Source organism: Oncorhynchus gorbuscha, linkage group LG21 (genome assembly GCF_021184085.1).
Source record: "Oncorhynchus gorbuscha isolate QuinsamMale2020 ecotype Even-year linkage group LG21, OgorEven_v1.0, whole genome shotgun sequence".
NCBI classification, from domain to species: domain Eukaryota; kingdom Metazoa; phylum Chordata; class Actinopteri; order Salmoniformes; family Salmonidae; genus Oncorhynchus; species Oncorhynchus gorbuscha.
In genome coordinates, this window is record NC_060193.1 from 43,571,259 (window position 1) to 43,593,026 (window position 21,768).

Here is a 21,768-nt window from a genome sequence, read left to right on the forward strand (position 1 = left end):
GTTCAATGTACAAACCTTTCAGGCACTGACCGAAGTAAACGCTATCCATGAGACCCATTTCATGGAAAAGTCATATACGGCGGTAAACTCCAAAACATTTAAGTATATTTTGTATGAAATAAGTACTTACAAAGTTTGTAAATTAAGGCTAACAACCAAACATACATCAAACTCATTGATCCAATCGAATTTTATTTTCAACATTTAAAGACAATACACTTCTCATACCTTGATAACAATACATTGTCATCAACATTATTCTACGCTAGTTGTTGTAATATATTACTTATACTCCTTTCAAATATTTCAACATATTCACACTGTACTTTTTATCAGTTAAGACTTTGCTCATTAAAAAGAAGAGCGACCATCACTGGTTTTAGAGTGAACATTAAAAGGGCACTACTGTGGGGTAACCGGGAAGGTGTGGAGGTACAGGTCACACGCTATAGGGAAATGACTAGTCATAATCTAAGTCCTCCAACTTGAATAGAGACCCGGCACAAACCCAAAAGCACTCGAGAATAGTAAGTTAATGTTACTCACTCCCTCCTAGACATACACATAAGGAACACAGGCTCTGCAAACGCTGTTCTCCTTGACCACTCTCACTAACACGGCAGTGGAATTTCACTAGTATTTGTACATTATCTACACGGACACATAGCTGGTAACAACAGCAACATACATTAAACTAACATGAGACAAACTATGCTAACATTGTCAGACTGAACAGACTGAAGTCAGTCGTCTCTGCTGCCTTCGGATGTCCTTGTACATCTCCTTTCGAACGCGGAACCCAAGATGATGGGAGGGTCGCCATAAAGAACAAAAGAACAGATAAGACCCTATGAAAGATTCAAATGGTCTCATACCTCGGAGTAGATTGCATATTGCAGCAACCTGGAGGCTGATATTTCCCTTTTGTCCGAATGGTCTTTCTTAACGTCAATAAATATGTAATACAGTGTTGTTCAACTGAACACAGTGCCACACAAAAAAAATAATTCCTGTTCTCTTGCAAAGGAAATATATTCATTTGAGACCCAAATTGAATGAACCTGAAATGCCTCCTCTTCACAAACAGTTACAGCATTGGCGGAATATGTCCATCATAACAAAGCCTGACCGCAGTCTCCAAAACACCTACAAAATGGCTTTCCAACACATAAATATAGCACTCTATATTAAATGGTGCTTTTTTTGCCGTACGAAAAAATGTAATTAAAAACAACTAAAATATACATACAAAACGTGAAGATATCAATGCGTTGAAAGTAACAGAATTTTTCGGAACAAGTACAAAAACATCCCTGACATCACCGTATGATTCTTCTAACCATCAAAAAACGAATGATTTGTAGTACATTGGTACTCCATCATCTTGGCCTACGCTGCAAATGTAACTAGAAATCGGCACTCATTTACACATCATTTAGAAAACAGGAAATCTGCTCTTCAATTTCCCTCAAACCGTACAACAATATATTTTGGGCTAAGCCAATTTGATAGCGTGTACTTTCGTACAGTACTTCTGTAATGTTTCAAATACACCCAAACATTTCGTCTGGCCTTTCATTTGAATTTCCAATCTAAAACACAACGCTCAATATGTGGACCACATAAAGGTACAGTGTAAAGATTACAGATAGCTTCATTTTCAGTCTCAGCATACTGTAGTATACGAACACAACACAGCTCTTTAATTCCCTAACACATTTTTCCAAAGTGTCTCACCAAACCTTTGAAGGTATATCACAAAGTATAGCTCTCCTCCTCACATTCACTTATGTACTGTACCTGCTTTTGTACCCAGGTCTCAAACAGACTACACAGAAACGAACAAATAACTCGAAACCTGGGTCACGTTTGAATGAAAGAAATACAAGGAAAGATGTTCCAGCTAAAACAACCAGGGGAATTATTAGATGGGCTTCAGACAAGCTTTTGAAATTGTCTGACCTGCAATGACATAATAGCCGTATGTTTATAAACATGAACACAGTGTCAAAGGTTATATGGGAGGTTGCCGTATGTTGTCACAGGGATGGCACAACAAGTGTGGTCACCTGGGTGGCGTTCATTTGGCCACACAACGGAAGGCGTTTTAAAACGTTTTGCAACGTGAAAAGAAAATTAACGTTTATTATTGGACAAGGGAGTCTCGCCCGGTTTGTCCGTTTTCTTCCGCTTGTTGACTAATGAACACGCCCCAGGTGTTAATGCCACAGGGTGGAATCGTTAAGACATACAGTGCACAAGCAATGATCATATGTGTTGTTCAAACATTTCTCCACAGTATATCATGTCTCAAAGGTTCATTGCGTTATAAGACGGCCTTTGAGATTTTAGATTAGCTGTGGAATGCTTCATAATTTTGTTCAATCAAATAATAGTGGAATCATGATATCATATATACACCATAATGATACAAATCATAAAGAGGAGAAAAAAACCCACACCATAATTAAAACCCTTCTGGAGACATTCATTCACAGTCACACACACACACACACACACACAGGGGTGTGGGGCTGGGCCGTTGGGGATTGTCACTAGAACTTGGTGAGTCTTCGGGCAGGGATAACGGGGTTTGGGGGGGTGTACAGTATATGGGCGTTAGACTGGGTTAGGCTGAGCTGAGCAGGGCTGGGATAAACTGGGATGGGCTAGGGCTCCTCGAAGAGCTGCAGGTCCAGTCGTACGACAATCTCTCCTGTGGGCACCTCGTGGAGCAGCAGCCTCTTGGTGATGGGCCCTTTGGAGCCCTGGTCCTTCTTAATGTCCGCCAGACGGATCTCTGTCCTGCCTAGGAAATCTACAGACAGACAAGTAATAAGGGTTCAATACAAGGTTGTCACACCAAATATTGTGATAGAATATATCGCATGACAGCACACTGAATCAAAAAGGCCGGGTCAATAAAAAGCTGTGTGTGTGTGTGTGTGTGCCCGCAGCCTCACCGTCAGGAGAGAATTGGTCTCTCTCAAACACGGTGACACACAGCACGTCCTGTTCCAGGTCCTTGATGAAGAACTGACAGTTGGAGTTCCACTTGGGGTTGAGCGTGTCCTGCAGGGTCTTGGTGATGTGGCACTGGGAACCCATCGTCACCTCGCAGTACGGGTTGCTCTTACCTGAGAAGAGATCACACCTTAGGGTTGGGAAATTCCACTCACTTTCCCCAGATCCACTGGTTTGAAAGAAATCCCGGTTGAAGAATTCCAAGTTGGAGGATTCCCTCCATGCTTACTCCCTCCTGATTCCTAAACCCTCAAACTGGGATTTCTGGAAAAAACTTTGTCAAGTTACCAGAATTTTAGAACCCAATAACAGATTGGCACAGTTGTATAGATGTTTAGAATAGACCAATATGGGTATTCCTCCTCAAAATAGTATTTTAACTTCTCTAGGGTAGAGGGCACCATTCGGAATTTTGGATGAAAAGAATGCCCAAATTAAATGGCCTGCTACTCGGGCCCAGAAGATATGATATGCATATAACTGATAGATTTGGATAGAAAACACTCTAAAGTTTCCAAAAGTGTTAAAATAGTTATCTGTGAGTATAACAAAACTGATTTGGCAGGTGAATACCCGAGAAAAACCCATTCAGGAAGTAGTTTTCTTTTTTGTGTGTAGTTTTCTATTCAATGCCATTACAGTATTCATTGACTTAGGACTCAATTTGCCGTTCCTATGCCTTCCACTAGATGTCAACAGTCTTTAGAAATTGTTTCAGGCTTGTATTCTGAAAAATTATGGAGTAAGAGCAGTCTGAATTAAATAATTAGGGAGTAAGAGCAGTCTGAATGAGTTAGTTTTTTCATGTGCGCGACTGAGAGAGTGCCTTTCTTGTTTACCTTTTATATTGACAACGTTATTGTCCGGTTGAAATATTATCAATTATTTAGGCTAAAAACAACCTGAGGATTGAATATAAACATCGTTTCACATGTTTCTATGAACTTTACGGATACAATTGTGATTTTTTTTGTCAGTCTGTTTTGACTGCGTTTGAGCCTGTGGTTTTTGGATATAAAGAGACTTTATCGAACAAAAGGAACATTTATTGAGTAAATGAATGCCTTCTGAGTACAACCATATGAAGATCATCAAAGGTAAGGGATTCATTTTATCTCTATTTCTGACTTGTGTAACTCTTCTGCTTGGCTGGTTACTGTTTGTAATGATTTGTCTGCTGGGCTATGTTCTCAAATAATCGAAAGGTATGCTTTCGCCGTAAAGCATTTTTTAAATCTGACACCGTGGTTGGATTCACAAGAAGTTAATCTTTAAACCTATGTAAAATATGTTTTGTTTTCAGAATTTTTATAATGAGTATTTCTGTATTTGAATTTGGCGCTCTGCAATCTCATTGGAAGTCGGCCTAGAGAGATTAGATCTTCCACATACTTGTGCTCGATTAAGCTGGCTTGGTGAAATGGAACCAATGGAATAGTCCCGAAAGGGCAAACACCATCCATCTGGCACTGCAGGCAGGCTCAAAATACTATTTGAACCCCTGCATGTACTGTTAACACTATCATTCTTCTCCCAGTGTATTGAACAGCAATCGACACATGTATTAAAAGGTGGTGTGTCACTCTCTCGTGTCAGAGACACACAGATCAAGTGTTGAGATCAACCTCCGGTCTGGGTGTGGCAGGGGGTCATCTCTAGGGACTCACCGTGGGAGCGGCAGGGCTTCAGCTCGATGCCCTCCACAATGTTTACCATCAGCCGGCCGATGCCCGTGGCCCTCTGTGAGCGAACTGCATCGAGACACACACACAAACGTAATGGTCAGACCTAAACGTAATGGTCAGACCTAAACGTAATGGTCAGACCTAAACGTAACGGTCAGACCTAAACGTAACGGTCAGACCTAAACGTAACGGTCAGACCTAAACGTAACGGTCAGACCTAAACGTAACGGTCAGACCTAAACGTAATGGTCAGACCTAAACGTAACGGTCAGACCTAAACGTAATGGTCAGACCTAAACGTAATGGTCTGAGACAAACACGCGGCAAAGTCAGGGGAGACAAAGCCAGCATGAAAACACTCAGTGGTCATGAGAGATAGTTTGGTAACACTTTACATGAAATTGGTCTTATACCTGTTTACTAATTTGTAAGTCGCTCTGGATAAGAGCGTCTGCTAAATGACTTAAATGTAAATGTAAATGTACTAACACTGTACATACATTTAAAAAACAAAATTGTTGTTAGCTCGTTCTTTGCTTCTTAGTGAAATTAAGCCGTTTTTGTTAAAAGTGGCCAGGTCTCCCATCGATAGTAGTCACTATTCCTCAAGTATAACACAGAAATCGCTCAACTCCACAATTCCCACACTACTATGTAGCAACATTTTCATAAAATGTTACTAGCATAAATACAAGGTTACAAAGTTATAAGGGGGTAATAATACAAAGTACTTATATAGGGCTTTTATGAAACCCAAAGATGCTTAAAAAAAGACACTCATATAAAGTGTTACCAACAGTGGTTTTGAGACCATGGTCTGGAAGGGTAGGTGACAAAACTGTCCCTCCCAGACACAGTGGGCCTACAGAGGAGCAGAGAGACAGACTGTTATACCCAGGTAAGCCTTCTCCCTCTTCTTCTTCTCTGTCTCGATGAAGAGCTCCGAAGCTGCCTTGATCTTCTGCACCCAAGCAGTCCTGCATGAGTCATCACAACAAGGTCAAAAGAAAGCCTTGGCAATGTGTGTGTGTGTATGTCTGTGACTGCATGCATTCGTCTGTGTGCGTACCTCTCGTTGATGCTCTCTGCCCGGATGGTGTAGACCCTGTCGATGTGGGAGATGTGGAAGATGGGCTCATCTCCCGAGGGATCTGTTGGCAGCTTCACCAACACCTCGTTCAGGAAGATGGGCTGTGGCGAGGGTTAAAGGTCACAAGGTCAGAGGTGACAACAAGTTCAGAACTCCTGGGGTGCATCGCAATAATATCTCGTCTCGTTCCTGAAGTGCGCACTCGTTTACTACATCCCATAAATCTAAAAGCACGGGATTGGTGCAGGTTTGGGCTCGAGGGGATTTCCACAATATTTCTTATACAGGTAATTTCCTTTCGAATCAGTGAAGAGAAGTGAACAAATGTACAGGAAGGAGAGATAATTGGGATGTAGCCCTGGTCTTGAACATGCCACAAAAACAGCATACTACTGTACTTGGGGATTTGTACGGCAAATCAGACACCCATATGACCCACTCAAAACCTCATACGATCCAAATTTGGGTCACGTCCCACAAGTTGAGAATTGCTGCCCTATAGGGTGCGAACAATGTGTAGGTTGGGGAGAGGAGAGTACTTACGGTCTTGTACATGCGGTACTGCAGGTGGGACTTGGCACTGAACACCTTGTCGCAGCCCGAGAAGCCCAGGGGCTTGATGATCTGAGTCAGCAGGAGGAAGTCGTTGAATAGGAAGCCGTACAGCTCCTTGTTGCTCTTGGCCTTGTAGAGTTTGCCGCTGTGCAGGAACTTGCGCGGGCCCAGGCAGTTGGTCACCGAGTTGAACACGAGTTGCTAAAAAGAAAGTCGTTAAAAGAAAAAAGACCAGGTGATTGAGTTGGGAGTTGAGTCTGTGTTCACGGTGTGGAAATGCGTCAATCGTGTGTGTTTTTTTTGTGGAAACAAGTACATGTTCCTGTGTTTTTCATTGTGTTTTATTTGACCTTTATTTAACCAGGCGAGTCAATGAAGATTTTTTTCCTTATTTTATTAATAATGATTTGTGTGTGTGTTTGTGTGTCTGTCTCAGACAGCATTGTGTGTATTACCTCAGACAGCCCCTCACACTGGACGTGGGCCTGGATCCACTCCAGCCGGTCAGAGTTCTCCTTCTCCCTGACACCCTCGTTGACCTGGGAACACAGCTCCTCAGCCTTCTCCAGAGCCTGCTTCAGATGGCTATGGTCCGGGTGAGCCTCCGGAGTATTCTCTAGGATCTGAGCCGTATCACACATAGTTAGTCAATTCCAGTGTGTGTGTGTGTGTGTGTGTGTGTGTGTGTATCAGTTAAATGTTTTATTTATTTAACCCTTATTTTACCAGGTAGGTTTACTGAGAACACATTCTCATTTACAGCAACAACCTGGGGAATAGTTACATGGGAGAGGAGGGGGATGAATGAGCCAATTCTAAGTTGGGGATGATTAGGTGACCGTGATGGTATAAGGGACAGCATGGGAATTTAGGACACCGGGGTTTAACACCCCTACTCTTATGATAAGTGACATGGGATCTTTAGTGACCACAGAGAGTCAGGACACCTGTTTAATGTCCCATCTGAAAGACAGCACCCTACACAGGGCAGTGGGATATTTTTTTTTTTAGACCAGAGGAAAGAGTGCCTCCTACTGGCCCTACAACATCACTTCCAGCAGCATCTGGTCTCCCATCTAGAGACCAACCAGGACTAACCCTGCTTAGCTTCAGAGGCTGTGGTCAGGCTTTTCAAATCACATACACTTTATTCAGATGGTGGGAAGAGTGGGTGTGAGAAAACATGTGTGCACATACATTTTTGATGATGAGGGGGTAGCGCGTCACCCTTTGCATGGGTTTGAGGAGGAAGCTGGAGAGGGGCATTCCCTTACAACCTGGGTCCATGGCCAGTCTCTGTAGGGGAGAGGAAATATTATCAGTATCAGATATCAGCGTAGAAACTAATAACATTCACATATGAATATATATATACACAGGAATCACAGTCCCAACCTAGTGCTGTGGCTCAGCTACCCTCAAATAAGAAAGTACACTGATGCTAGTATATCACAGTCTAGTCTTGCGGTGTCAGACATCAGGCGAAGAAACCAAGTACGGCTGGAGTCGAGGCTATTCACAGTCAACCAAACAAGAGGCATGAACAAACCGAATGTGCATGAGACACTAGGAGCCAATAAAATATCAATAATCAAGCATAGAGCTCTGGTCAAAAGTTGTGCACTATATAGGGAATATGGTGGCATTCCAGATGGTGACGCAGGCAACGCGTTCTTTACGACCTTTCTCCATTACCTTGACAAAGTCCTTAAACTCGGGCACCTCGTCGGTCTTCTGCTGGATGAGCGTGGCCCCGTTGAGCTGGCAGCTGCAGAAGCGGATGTAGGGCTGCATGTGGGGCAGCTGGGCCGTCAGGATGTCTCCAATCATCTTCACCGGCATCCGCTCGCCCGACATCTTCTTCCTAACCCTCAGAGCCCTAGTGATGGGGAACCGGAGGAAGGGGGCAGAAGAGAATGGGACGATTGGACGATTCTAGTTCTGAAGCTGTACAGTGTTTGTTTACAAGAATCAATGGCAAAATATAATTACTTTGAAAGTGTACAAATGGTTGTACCAATCCCAGATTGCCCCTTTAAGCCACGAGTCATAAAGACCCACAGGAAATCCGCTGCTATCCACCATATAGCTGGTTAAACTATAGTTATGACAACAGGACCAGAGGTGGCTAGGGAGCGTACTTGAGCAGCTTGATGTTACACATGATGAGCTCCTTCCAGTTGACGAAGATCATGGCCACCTCTTTCTCAGTCAGCAGCTCCGACTCCAGCAGAGGCTTCTGAAAGACCTGGCGAGGAAACGTTGACGCAATGTTAACACAAACATTCCGGAAACGTTTGCATGTAATGCAGATAGGGCAGAGTGTGTATGCTTGGACTGCATGTGTGATCATGTTACCAATATATATATACACACACACACACATTTGAATATGGGGCGGCAGGAAGCCTAATGGTTAGAGTGTTGGGCCAGTAACCATAAGGTTGCTAGATTGAATCGCAGAGCTGACAAGGTACAAATGTGTCATTCTGCCCCTGAACAAGGCAGTTAACCCACTGTTCCCCGATAGGCCATCGTTGTAAATAAGAAGTTGTTCACTTGCCTAGTTAAACAAAGGTTAAAATATATATATATATATATATAAATATGGCTACCTCGGTGACTAGCTGCAGGTCATTGACATAGTTCTCCTCGGTGACGATGAGCTCGTGCGTGTAGCCCTGTCTCTTCCTCTCAACGGGGGTCAGCATGTCCAGCAGGTGCAAGTCCGCGCACCCTGTGGAACAGGACAACAGCTTCGATCAGCTCCCCACCAACAGCTCAAATACCAACAGTCAATTAGAAACACAATCTCAATGACCCATCTTTCAAACAAACTTCCACAGAAAGCCAATTGCTGGCTCTTTGGACTTTCTGTCTTCAGAGTTCTAGGCATGTAGACTGACACCTGAACAAGTCATTGAAATAAACAATATACACCACAAAATACTTCCCTGGAAAAGTATGTATGCACACATGACTGTAAGTCGCTTTGGATAAAAGCGTCTGCTAAATGGCATATATTATTATTATTATTAAATGTATTTACAAGGTGTCGGGTAGAAGGATCTTCCTCTCAAAAGTCAGCCAAACATCATACATAAAAATAAAAAGTTGAAAGTATAATTCTTTAGAACCTAGTAATTTACATTTTTCCAGTTATATATAAAAGGAATTAAAAAGAAATGGTGGTAGGTCTCTTGCTCAATTAAACAAACCTTTTGATTTTTAAAATCAGTAAATACATACAAAAATACAAGTCCACCGTTGCCATTGAGCTTTTTAATCATTATACACGTCATTTTCTATATTAAAGACGGCATGACACTTAAAAAACAAAATTAAAGCCGACTTGTTTGTATACATTTTTCAATTTGTACATTCATTTCTGATCAAATGCTTCAGGAACCAAGTGTAACGATTACATTTTGGATTTGGTTGTTGATTCCATAACATACCAGAAGCAATTCAGTTTATAGTCAGAGTATTGTATATACCGTAATAGTTAGGATTTTTGTTGTGCTTCTCAAACCCGAGTCAGCAACGGAGTACAAACCCCCTTGAAACTGATGAGTCTCAAAAAGACACATTGAGAAAGTCCAACAAACCAATCATAAAGCAGCAAACACCAATACTGTCACATAGTGGAACCAATAGGAACCAAACGGTTATATTAAAATTAAAATTTAAAAAATGGCGGCATACAGGAATTCCATCTTTGTGTTTTAGAAGAACAATGAAATGACAATACTGTTGTGACAAAAGCAAACAAGATTGATATGGTACCAGTACAATACTACTGTATGTATATATTGCTTTGAATGGATGATGCCATGCCTTTTCCTTTTGTTTGAGGAGAATAATAATAATAATAATAATAATAGGTTAAGTACATAGCTATATAGCCGTAGAACTTGGCATTCCACTCTGTTACAAGGACTACAAATAAAAAATACCATAGTCTTAGTTTTATCTTAGTTTTCATATGTAAACATTGTTAAAAAGCTATTATCGGGAGGCTATTCATTTCATATTTAGTATGTTCATATTCAGCTGAATCACAGTTCTTTTCAATAGGATTTTCTTGACAAAATAACTGCGGAAAAGGTCAAACTAAATGGACATGTTGCTTCTGAGTTTTACGAATGGAAACTGCATAAACCGGTAATAAAAATAACTTCAGGAGGGAAGGGGAAAAATACAATACAACATAAACATACATATTTAAAACACTACGCATTATAATTGCATTCATTTATAAAAAATAGACTGTCATGGTATAGTGACTGGGGATTTAGTTGTTCAACTTGTGTAGAAATTACACTTCAATAGACATAAATCTAGGAGAAATCACGTAAACCAACTCATGAATACAAAACACCCCATATACTCTGAATAATACATAGTTCTGAGGAGACAAGAATAGACTTGCTGAGGATATAACATCCTTACTTACTTACTGCCATTCAAATCACACAATTACAAGCCTGTGCATACTGTGTGTGTACCATCCCCACTCCACTTGTGGCGGCTGTGCATTATTTGGTTTGCGTCGATCATAACCCCGTTTCACAAAACGCCACAGCACAAAGTAAACACCCAAGCACCTCCAAACAACAAGACTCATCATAAGAACGTTTAGTATGAACATAAAAATACACAGCTAGATGCGAGTGGATAAATGGACAGATTCAGCCCCGCCCATAGGTTTGACAGACAGCTTCTCTGTCCACTGTATGAGCTGGCTTTGGGGCAGGGGTGGTCTGGATGTAAGCTACAGTAAATGTAATAAGCTCTCCCTCCATCCTATAACGTGACCCATGTGTGTTTCGGTGACCTTTGAACCCCTAGACTAGCCCATTAGACAGGGTGCTCATGATGAACCAATCCCGGGCCCAGTCGGACAACCAACCCACCACCCATTCCCATATAACCCTTCGGTTTGTGCAGATCTGTAAGACGTAAGCAATGTGGTTACAACCGATCCCGTTTCCTTCAGATCTGCAAACTGAAGGGGGAAGGGGCTTGGGGTTGTCTTTCGGGCCAGGCCCCAGTTGTTTGGGGGGGCCCGTCTGATGCTGTGTGTCATGAATAGTGGGTCTTTCTGTGGAGCTGTGGGTCGGATGGGGGAGGGGTTAGTAACGGAGGGGAGGGAGAAGTTTAACGTCAAAAGGAAGCCATTTGACTCATTAGTAATTTATTTTTTAAATAAATAGACCAAATCCGTGGTGCGCTGATAAAAAAAAGCAGAATGATAAAAGCAGAATGACTAAATCTACCAAAAGAATCAGAGTTCACAGAAAGCCACAAAAGGACCCACTATCCAGTCTCCCATTCATATGATCACTTCCAAGTAGTTAGTTTTTTCAATTTCCTACAAAAAACATTGAAATGTTTCGATTAATAATAAATGTTTAATTTGTTTAAGTAAATTGTTTAAAAGAATAAACGGTGTAGGATAAGGAAGCTGCTTGGCAATTTTGGCGAATGCGTCTAACAGTTCGAATATGCGGCCTGCTCTCTGCAGCTTGACTCTTCTAGCCCACAAGGCCAGGTGGTAATCATGTGGCAGTCACATGATCGGGGTGGCTGCATCTCCCATCATCCCGCGGGGGCAGTGTTTAGGGGATAGTGGGTCTCTTTGAGGACTTTCAAGGCTGAGTGGGAATGGGCAACATATGAGTCCTAGAAAGAGGAGGAGAACACAGCACATAAGCAAAAAACGCAAACCAAAAAACGGAAACAAACCAACAAGACAACAACAAAAGAAAGAAAAATATGCAAATACACGAGCGTGCAGAACTAAATGGACGTCGGTGGCGGACGAGTTCACGAGACGACACACAGCGTGCAGCATAACAGATGAGGTGGAGTCTAACCATGGTACAGTATATGCATGAGGGATGTGGGGGGGGGGGGGTGTCTACAGGACATTGAGGGAGATGTTAGTGAGGAGGGACTGTACATACAGACACACACTTCTATTCAACTGAGGATGGTACATGATCTGAAAGGTCTTCAAAGAGGGGGCCCATAGGTATCAGTATGATCAGTTGACTACAGATTGTACCCTTGTCAAACACTGTCCCATTTGATTAGATGCCAGAGGTTTCCAGGGGTTTTAGTTGAAATGAATTAGGTTTCGAAGAGAGTGAGAGGATACAAGAAAGATCACGTCTATACAAAGCAGGAGTCCACATCAGTGTGTGTGTAAGAGAGAGGAAGGAATGTAATCACAGTACTCGTTATCACCCTTATTGGTGTGTGAGTGTGTGGAAGAGAGAGGAAGGTATGTAGTCATAGTACTCGTTATGACCCGTGCTGGGTTGTGAGTGTGTGACTGTGACTGACTGTGTGTGACTGACTGTGTGTGTGTGTGTGACTGTGACTGTGTGTGTGTGTGTGTGTGTGTGTGTGTGTGTGTGTGTGTGTGTGTGTGTGTGTGTGTGTGTGTGTGTGTGTGTGTGTGTGTGTGTGTGTGTGTGTGTGTGTGTGTGTGTGACTATGTGTGTGTGTGTGTGTGTGTGTGTGTGTGTGTGTGTGTGTGAGAGAAAGGGTTCAGTATGTACTCAAACTGCTGGGTGTGACAGAGAGGTAGACTTTAGTAGTAGTGTGTGCACTCACATTGTTGGCTGGGGTCTGTGTCGGTGGTCAGTTTGACGTAGTTGGAGGGGAAGAGGCCCACGGAACCGTTCAGCTCGCCTTTCCACCAATCAGGGTCTTCCCTGCTCAGGACATTGATGATCTGGCCCTTCCCAAAGGGCAGTTCGTCATCATTCTGCGCCATGTAGTCGTACATGCCAATCACCTGACACACTGCTGGAGACACACATACAGATACAAGTGAAGGGTCAGTCATACAACACAAGAGACTTGGGCCCCGTCCACGAGAAAAGGGACAAAAGGCGGTGTTCGATCAAATCTGTGATACTTTGTGGGTAAATTGTTACCGACTGATTGATCTAATAATTATTAGATATTAATGAAGCAAAAAAGGCGATTTGTAGATCAAATCAGTCGGCAATATCGACCAAACCCCCCAAAAACTTGTGTTTAGGATCTGAGAGGATTGGAATGGGTATTATATAGGCCACTATGGAGACAATTCTACGTATAGCTTATCAGAGGGCAAGGTAGAGCTGCTACCAAATGAATTATACCTATCCAATCCCCTCAGATCCACACAGGAGACTAGGGGTGTAGGGGGCTAGGGGTTTACTCCTGGACAGGACATTAAAACACGACTATTAGGCCCACTGCACAACACAGTCCTCTGTTACTAATAATATGACAGAATGTTCTTGTAAAGAATGTTATTATAACACAAAATAATGTAATTATCAAGACTGTTATTTTAACATGAAAGAATGTTCTTGTAAAGAACGTTACTATAACATGATTTTTATTTTATTTTGACAGGAAAGTATGTTATTATCAAGGACGCTACTATAACATGAAAGTACACAGAGAATGTCTGCACCGTGTTAGTACCCGTCATATGTTGAGTCAAGGAGGGGCCCCAAGGCCCTGGCGGGCCCCCGTCAGATCCCTGCTCCTGGCCCCTACCTGCACTGGGCATTGGCAGCTTGGGGGGTGTGGGTTCTGTGGGCGTGGTCTTACTGGTGCTGGGGCTCAGGAGCTTCACGTAGTTGGCCGGGAACCAGCCAATCTGCCGCTTCTTTCCCCGAGCCTGGACCAATGAGAGGACTTGTGAGTATGAGAGAGGCCACAGGGGCAGAGCAAGAATTTTAACAGTTAGAAACAGTCCCTTTTACTTGTTTTTAAAGCAAATGTGTATGACAATGAATCTACATTACTGTATTGTAATTTCTACATCACTGTCTATGTATAAATTACCATATCACCTTGTATATTAGTACTATATATTAAGACAATTATTGGCACATCTAAGCCCACGTATTAATACAACTTAGTACTTAAACATCTACTACGATATTTCAAGAAAGTGTTGTTGGTTTGTGGTGAGTAGTGTTGAGAGATGGTCCTCCAACCTGCAGCTCCCCTTCCCACCAGCCCCCCGGGTTCTTCTTCCTGATGAGGATGAGCTGGCCGGGCGCCAGGGTGAGCTGCTCGGCCCCCGTGGCCGTGTACGGGGCGATGACCTGGGCTATCTCGGGCTTCTTCCCCAGGCTTCCAGTCTTCCCTGCGGGTCCCAGTCCCTAGAGGGAAGACCGAGAGCTCTGGTTTTACTGGGAGTTAAACAAGGCACAGAGTTGGTGAAACGTTAGCTAACGCTGGCCAACTGTTTTATGTTCACCGTGAACGTTCGCTAATGTTAGGAGAGCGCTTTGGAACGCGTATAAAGTATATTCTTCTATGTGCATGTATTAACACGGCAAAATCATTTTACTGTCCTACTGTTGTTTTAGCTGTCTGAAACCGAAAAAAGAGAAATACAATATTTGTATTTATTTTTTAAAGGAGAGCACTTTGGTTTTACTGGGAGAGCTGATCAGACAAACAGGACTGCATCGCAGAGCTTAGGAATCGCCACACAAAGACTGTTTTCTAGAAGTTACCTCAGAGTCCTTGGGTTTGACGTAGTTGGAAGGGAATACCCCCGTCTTGCCTGAGACCACGCCTGTCCACCAGTCGCCCTCCTTCTTGGTGACCACGATGACGTCGCCCTGCTGGAAGGTCAGGTCGCCCTGCTCGTTGCTCTCGTAGGTGTACATGGCTATGTATTCTGGGAAAACACAACATCTGAGCAACAGGGTCTGTTTATAGACTTTTTTAGTTGTGTTTTACACAGGATTTCATCTAAATGGGTAAGGTAACAGGAACATACTGTGTTCCATGATAAACTCTGGTGTAATTGTTCTGTTTTATATTGTATATATGGTGTGGAACATAGTCTGAGAGAAAGAGTCATTTAAAGACTAGATCCGATGATAGGTGAAACGGTGCCACTGGTTGCCCCAGGCGTATTTGTTATTGTTTTGTTCAGCTTATCCAAAAGGACATGAGCGTCCAGCGTCACGGTAAAAAACTAACCGTAGTACATACTCTGCTGTTCTATCGCACATGCAATGAAATACAATGTCAGAGAAAAAAACAACAGCGTTCATTGTTTGACGTCATTTATTTGTATTTGTAATATTGCAAACGGACGTGGCAGTTTCACCTCAAGGGATTCCAAGCGTATGCTGAGCTGTGTGTGTGTGTGTGTGTGCGTGTGTCTAGGGCCATCACCCACCTTCTCCTGGGTCCATGGACTTGGTAGGGGACGGGGTGGGTCTCTTCATGATCGGGGGGCTGTCGGACGAGCCAGACTCAATGCTGCACCAGAGGGAGGGCAAACAATCACTCCGACAGCCAAGCCAGTGGATAATATAACAATACATTCTAAAAGGGGGAGGGACTAAAGCCATACACAGAGAACTTGGCCATTGAGGTTTCAATAAAAAACCATAATGATGTCACATCATTCCATGGCAGCCATGTTGCTCCCTCCTAGACAAAATCAAGCAATAGTAGTTGGGATTTACTCTAAAGTTGGCTGAAGTCTGTAGTCCAGGGCTGCCCAACCCTCTTCCTGGAGATCTACCGTCTTGTAGTCCAACCCGAATTGAACATACCTGATTCTACTTATTAGTTGCTCAACAAGACCTTAACTAGCGGAATCAGGTATGCTAGTTTATGGTTGGACTGAAAACCAACAGGACGCTAGATGTCCAGGAAGATGGTTGAGCAGCCCTGCTGCAATCTATCCTGCTGACCAGGTCACCCACGCAAAATAGGTTTTTAACCTCAAGCGTCTTTCCTGGTTGAAAAGGCCGGACAAAGTTAAATGACTGTTTAACGGATGCTCCGCCTCAATTTTCTCCACACCACAAACAAATCTAAATTAGATGTGTTATATTTTGGCCAATATATGTTTATAATGAGCTGTCCGCTCTCCCTTGAGGCTTTCAAAAGTTGATGCCCAACAGGCCAAACAGCCTCAGATCACACGCTCAAATCATGTTCAAGCCTCTGATTGGACAGTGAAACACACACGCTCGCACCTGCAGGCGACGTGCAGATGTTTCATTTCTCTCTCATACAGTCATGGCTGAAGCTAGCACAAATTCCTACTCATTTATGTGTCCAGGTTAAACGTGGGACGTCCCTCACTATAAACAAACAGTTGGTTAAATTCATGGTTATTGCATCATTTTCAGATCTATTAGAAGCGAGTAATAGACAAAACAACAACGTACTTTTACCAATTGACTGGCCAGAGATCAGGGCATTCATCAGAAAATACGCAGCGCAAGCTGATAGTATTTTGGACAACCAAATTGAAGTCAAATCGAAGTGTGTCAGCTGTATGTATGGTGATTTGCGATTCATAACTTACATTTTACTGGTACTACCAGTAGTAGTAGGCTAATCGATAACACCACGACAGAATGTGGTTGAAGTAAGGATTTTCCGCCGAGAACAGCTAGCGTGTCCAGCAAAGTACATTGCCAGGGACACACTTTGTGCAGATCCGCAGGTGTGGGCTTTTCGTGGCAGCCAGACGAGACAATAGAGGAGGATGTGGTGAACAAGGTTACTGGGCTTGTATTTAGTCACGCTTGATCTACAGTTGAAGTCAGAAATTTACATACGCTTAGGTGTAAGTCATTAAAACTCGTTTATAAACCACTCCACAAATTTCTTGTCAACAAACTATAGTTTTGGCAAGTCGGGACCGGCCTTTTTTCAAGGACATCTACTTTGTGCATGACACAAGTAGTTTTTCCAACAATTGTTTACAGACAGATTATTTAACTTATAATTCACTGTATCACAATTCCAGTGGGTCAGAAGTTTACATACACTAAGTTGACTGTGCCTTTAAACAGCTTGGAAAATTCCAGAAAATTCCGTCATGGCTTTAGAAGCTTCTGATAGGCTAATCAACATCATTTGAGTCAATTGGAGGTGTACCTGTGGATGTATTTCAAGGCATACCTTCAAATTCAGTGCCTCTTTGCTTGACATCATGGAGGAGAAAAAAAGAAGAAACCAGCCAAGACCTCCGAAAACAAAATTGTAGACCTCCACAAGTCTGGTTCATCTTTATTATTACTAGAAGGTTTCTTGACTATAGCTCATCATTCAACACAATAGTACCCTCCAAGCTCATCATTAAGCTTGAGGCCCTGGGTCTGAACCCCGCCCTGTGCAACTGGGTCTGAACCCCACCCTGTGCAACTGGGTCTCAACCCCACCCTGTGCAACTGGGTCCTGGACTGCCTGACGGGCCGCCCCCAGGTGGTGAAGGTAGGAAACATCACCTTCACTCCGCTGATCCTCAACACTGGGGCCCCACAAGTTTCCGTGCTCAGCCCCCTCCTGTACTCCCCGTTCACCCATGACTGCGTGGCCAAGCACTCCTCCAACTCAATCATCAAGTTTGCAGACAACACAATAGTAGTAGGCTCTGGGAGTGTGGTGCCTGGAAAACAACCGCTCACTCAACGTCAACAAAACAAAGGAGATAATCGTGGACTTCAGGAAACAGCAGAGGTGCACCCCCCTATCTACATCGACGGGAGGTGGAAAGCTTCAAGCTCCTTGGTGTACACATCACTGACAAACTGAAATGGACCACCCACGCAAATAGTGGTGAAGGCAGCGCAACAACACCTCTTCAACCTCAGGAAGCTAAAGAAATGAGGCTTTTCACCTAAAACCCTCACAAATTGTTACAGATGCACAATTTAAAGCATCCTGTTGGGGCTGTATCACCGCCTGGTACGGCAACTGTGATAATGCATTAGGCCGACTGCACCACCCTCTTGAAAGCCTTGCGGTGGTGCAGTCTGCCCAATGCATTACCGGGGGCAAACTACCCGCACTCCAGGACACCTACAGCACCCGATGTCACAGGAAGGCCAAAAAGATCATCAAGGACATCAACCACTCGAGCCACTGTCTGTTCACCCCGCTACCATCCAGAAGGTGAGGTCAGTACAGGTGCATCAAAGCTGGGACCGAGAGACTGAAAAACAGCTTCTATCTCAAGGCCATCAGACTGTTAAACAGCCCTCGCTAGAGGCTGCTGCCTATTGGTATAGACTAGGAATCACTGGCCACTTTAAGGAATGGAACACTAGTCACTTTAATAATGTTTACATATCTGGTATTACTCATCTCATATGTATATACTGTTTTTCTATACTATTTGACTGTATCTTAGTCCATTCCGCTCTGACGTCGCTCGTCCATATGTATATAGACTTAATTAATTCCTACTTAGATGTGTGTGTATTGGGTATATGTTGTGTAATTTGTTAGATATTACTTGTTAGATATTTCTGCACTGTCGGTGCTAGAAGCACAAGCATTTCACTACACCATAACATCTGCTAATCACGTATGTGACCAATAACATTTGATTTAAGTAGATTAATGAACTGATAATACATTACTTTTTCTCTCAATATGATAGAATACTGCATTCTATTATACATCAAAATAATGTTCATTAATGTTAACTTGTGTATTAACAATAATAATCTGAAAATCAGTCTGAAATTGAATATTTCTCCTATTGTTCATGTCCATATAATGTGGTACTGTTATTCCTTATACACTGAATGTTTCGGTTTTTTTGCTCGCTCGCCTCACTTTTCTGAGGGAAAATCCGTTAAACAGTGAATCAATTTGGTCTGTCCTAAGGGTTGAATAAAAATACATTACTATAATTATAACTATAAATATACATACAGTGGGGAGAACAAGTATTTGATAACCTGTAAAATCGGCAGTGTTTCCTACTTACAAAGCATGTAGAGGTCTGTCATTTTTATCATAGGTACACTTCAACTGTGAAAGACGGAATCTAAAACAAAAATCCAGAAAATCACATTGTATGATTTTTAAGTAATTAATTTGCATTTTATTGCATGACATAAGTATTTGATCAAATACCAACCAGTAAGAATTCCAGCTCTCACAGACCTGTTAGTTTTCTGTAAGAAGCCCTCCTGTTCTCCACTCATTACCTGTATTAACTGCACCTGTTTGAACTCGTTACCTGTTTAAAAGACACCTGTCCACACACTCAATCAAACAGACTCCAACCTCTCCACAATGGCCAAGACCAGAGAGCTGTGTAAGGACATCAGGGATAAAATTGTAGACCTGCACAAGGCTGGGATGGGCTACAGGACAATAGGCAAGCAGCTTGATGAGAAGGCAACAACTGTTGGCGCAATTATTAGAAAATGGAAGAAGTTCAAGATGACGGTCAATCACCCTCGGTCTGGGGCTCCATGCAAGATCTCACCTCGTGGGGCATCAATGATCATGAGGAAGGTGAGGGATCAGCCCAGAACTACACGGCAGGACCTGGTCAATGACCTGAAGAGAGCTGGGACCACAGTCTCAAAGAAAACCATTAGTAATGTCGTCATGGATTAAAATCCTGCAGCGCACGCAAGGTCCCCCTGCTCAAGCCAGCGCATGTCCAGGCCCGTCTGAAGTTTGCCAATGACCATCTGGTTGATCCAGAGGAGGAATGGGGAGAAGGTAATGTGGTCTGATGAGACAAAAATAGAGCCTTTTGGTCTAAACTCCACTCGCCGTGTTTGGAGGAAGAAGAAGGATGAGTACAACCCCAAGAACACCATCCGAACTGTGAAGCACGGAGGTGGAAACATCATTCTTTGGGGAGTCTTTTCCGCAAAGGGGACAGGACGACTGCACCGTATTGAGGGGAGGATGGATGGGGCCATGTATCGCAAGATCTTGGCCAACAACCTCTTTCCCCCTCAGTAAGAGCACCTGACAGGTGAAGATGGGTCGGTGGCTTGGTCTTTCTGCATGACAAACGACCTATGCAGAAACACACAGCCAGGGCAACTCTGCAGGAGTGGCTCCCACCTCAAGCTGAACTTCGAAGCATCTCAAGGTCCTGGAGTGACAACTCCATTGCCTCCTCCCAGCCAGTCTCCAGACCTGAACCCAATAGAAAATCTTTGGAGGGAGCTGAAAGTCTGTATTGCCCAGCGACAGCCCTGAAACCTGAAGGATCTGGAGAAGGTCTGTATGGAGGAGTGGGCCAAAATCCCTGCTGCAGTGTGTGCAAACCTAGTCAAGAACTACAGGAAACGTATGATCTCTGTAATTGCAAACAAAGGTTTCTGTACCAAATATTAAATTCTGCTTTTCTGATGTATCAAATACTTATGTCATGCAATAAAATGCAAATGAATTACTTAAAAATCATACAATGTGATTTTCTGGATTTATGTTTTAGATTCCGTCTCTCACAGTTGAAGTGTACCTATGATAAAATTACAGACCTCTACATGCTTTGTAAGTAGGAAAACCTGCAAAATCGGCAGTGTATCAAATACTTGTTCTCCCCACTGTATATAAATAATCGTTTTGATTAATAATAATACTCCAATAATAGTTTAGATTATTACACACATATATATATACACACAAACATACATGCATACATTATTGATAAGTGTGACTATGGGGAGGGACAGTTTCATCCTCATTCTCCTCACCTCATGGACTTGCGTACGGGGCCAGAGATGAGCTTGACGTAGGACTTGGGGAACCAGCCCCGCTGGCCCTGCACCTCGCCGAACCACCACATGTCCTGCTGCTCCAGCACTGTGATCACGTGGCTCTTGTTGAAGTTGAGGTGGTTGTCCTTCTTGGCCCGCCACGGGTACAGCGCCTGGGCCTGCAAGCCCTCCACCTTCTCCCCCTGAGAGATGGAGGAAGAGAGAGGGGGGTGAAACAGAGAGCGAGAGAAAGGAATGGGGAGTGGGAGAGGAAGAGTGTGAGAGAAGGAAGGGAAGTACTACAGAACCTCTATGTGCTGTTTCTAAGTCCTGCTCTTCATTCATCTGACAGTACAACCGCAATGCTTCAGGTAGAGTCAATATCATTCTCCTGCTAGGCCTAGGTGATATGTTTCTGTGCTCCTCAGAGTCATCTAAACTGAGTGTTACAATCAAATGTATTATTATTACTATTATTTGACTGATGTGTGTACTTTGTATTTAATTTAATTGTTGCATGTTGCAGGGCTCTTTTGTAAAAGAGACTTCTGTCTCAATGTGACTCTCTCTTTTTAAATAAAAGGGTAAAAAAATATATATACATTTTTAAAAACGACTGTACCTGTCCCAGGACGGGAGACGGAGAGGAGCAAGTGAGGGTGGCGGGTGTGAAGGCAGAGCGCTGGCGCAGCTGTCCCCCGGGCCCGGCACTGGGCACAGAGAGAGATGGCTGGGTGGGCCAAGCGTCCCAGCCCTCCCCAGTCTCAGTCTTCTCTACAGAGCTGGTGGACGGCCATCTGAGCGGAGAGAGGCACACAGAGTTTACCAACTCAAACTCTGATTTCTCTTAAATTAATAACCTGGTGTAGGTAAGACTATGACTGAAAAA

The 21,768-nt window shown here is 43.3% G+C and overlaps 1 protein-coding gene across 1 annotated transcript in view; it reads right to left on the reverse strand.

Annotated features, from left to right (window-relative positions):
* Window positions 1-175: 175 nt before the first annotated feature.
* Window positions 176-21,768, reverse strand: part of itsn1 (intersectin 1 (SH3 domain protein)) — a 70,365-nt gene continuing 48,772 nt past the window's right edge. The window contains 18 exon segments of the mRNA XM_046318369.1: window positions 176-2,818; window positions 2,964-3,137; window positions 4,692-4,775; window positions 5,604-5,686; window positions 5,779-5,900; window positions 6,343-6,555; window positions 6,810-6,977; window positions 7,552-7,650; window positions 8,050-8,233; window positions 8,496-8,602; window positions 8,970-9,091; window positions 12,979-13,173; window positions 13,846-14,044; window positions 14,367-14,534; window positions 14,895-15,061; window positions 15,572-15,654; window positions 20,877-21,082; window positions 21,502-21,676. Coding sequence (XP_046174325.1) covers window positions 2,670-2,818; window positions 2,964-3,137; window positions 4,692-4,775; window positions 5,604-5,686; window positions 5,779-5,900; window positions 6,343-6,555; window positions 6,810-6,977; window positions 7,552-7,650; window positions 8,050-8,233; window positions 8,496-8,602; window positions 8,970-9,091; window positions 12,979-13,173; window positions 13,846-14,044; window positions 14,367-14,534; window positions 14,895-15,061; window positions 15,572-15,654; window positions 20,877-21,082; window positions 21,502-21,676 — 2,698 coding nt within the window. The 3' untranslated portion in view covers window positions 176-2,669.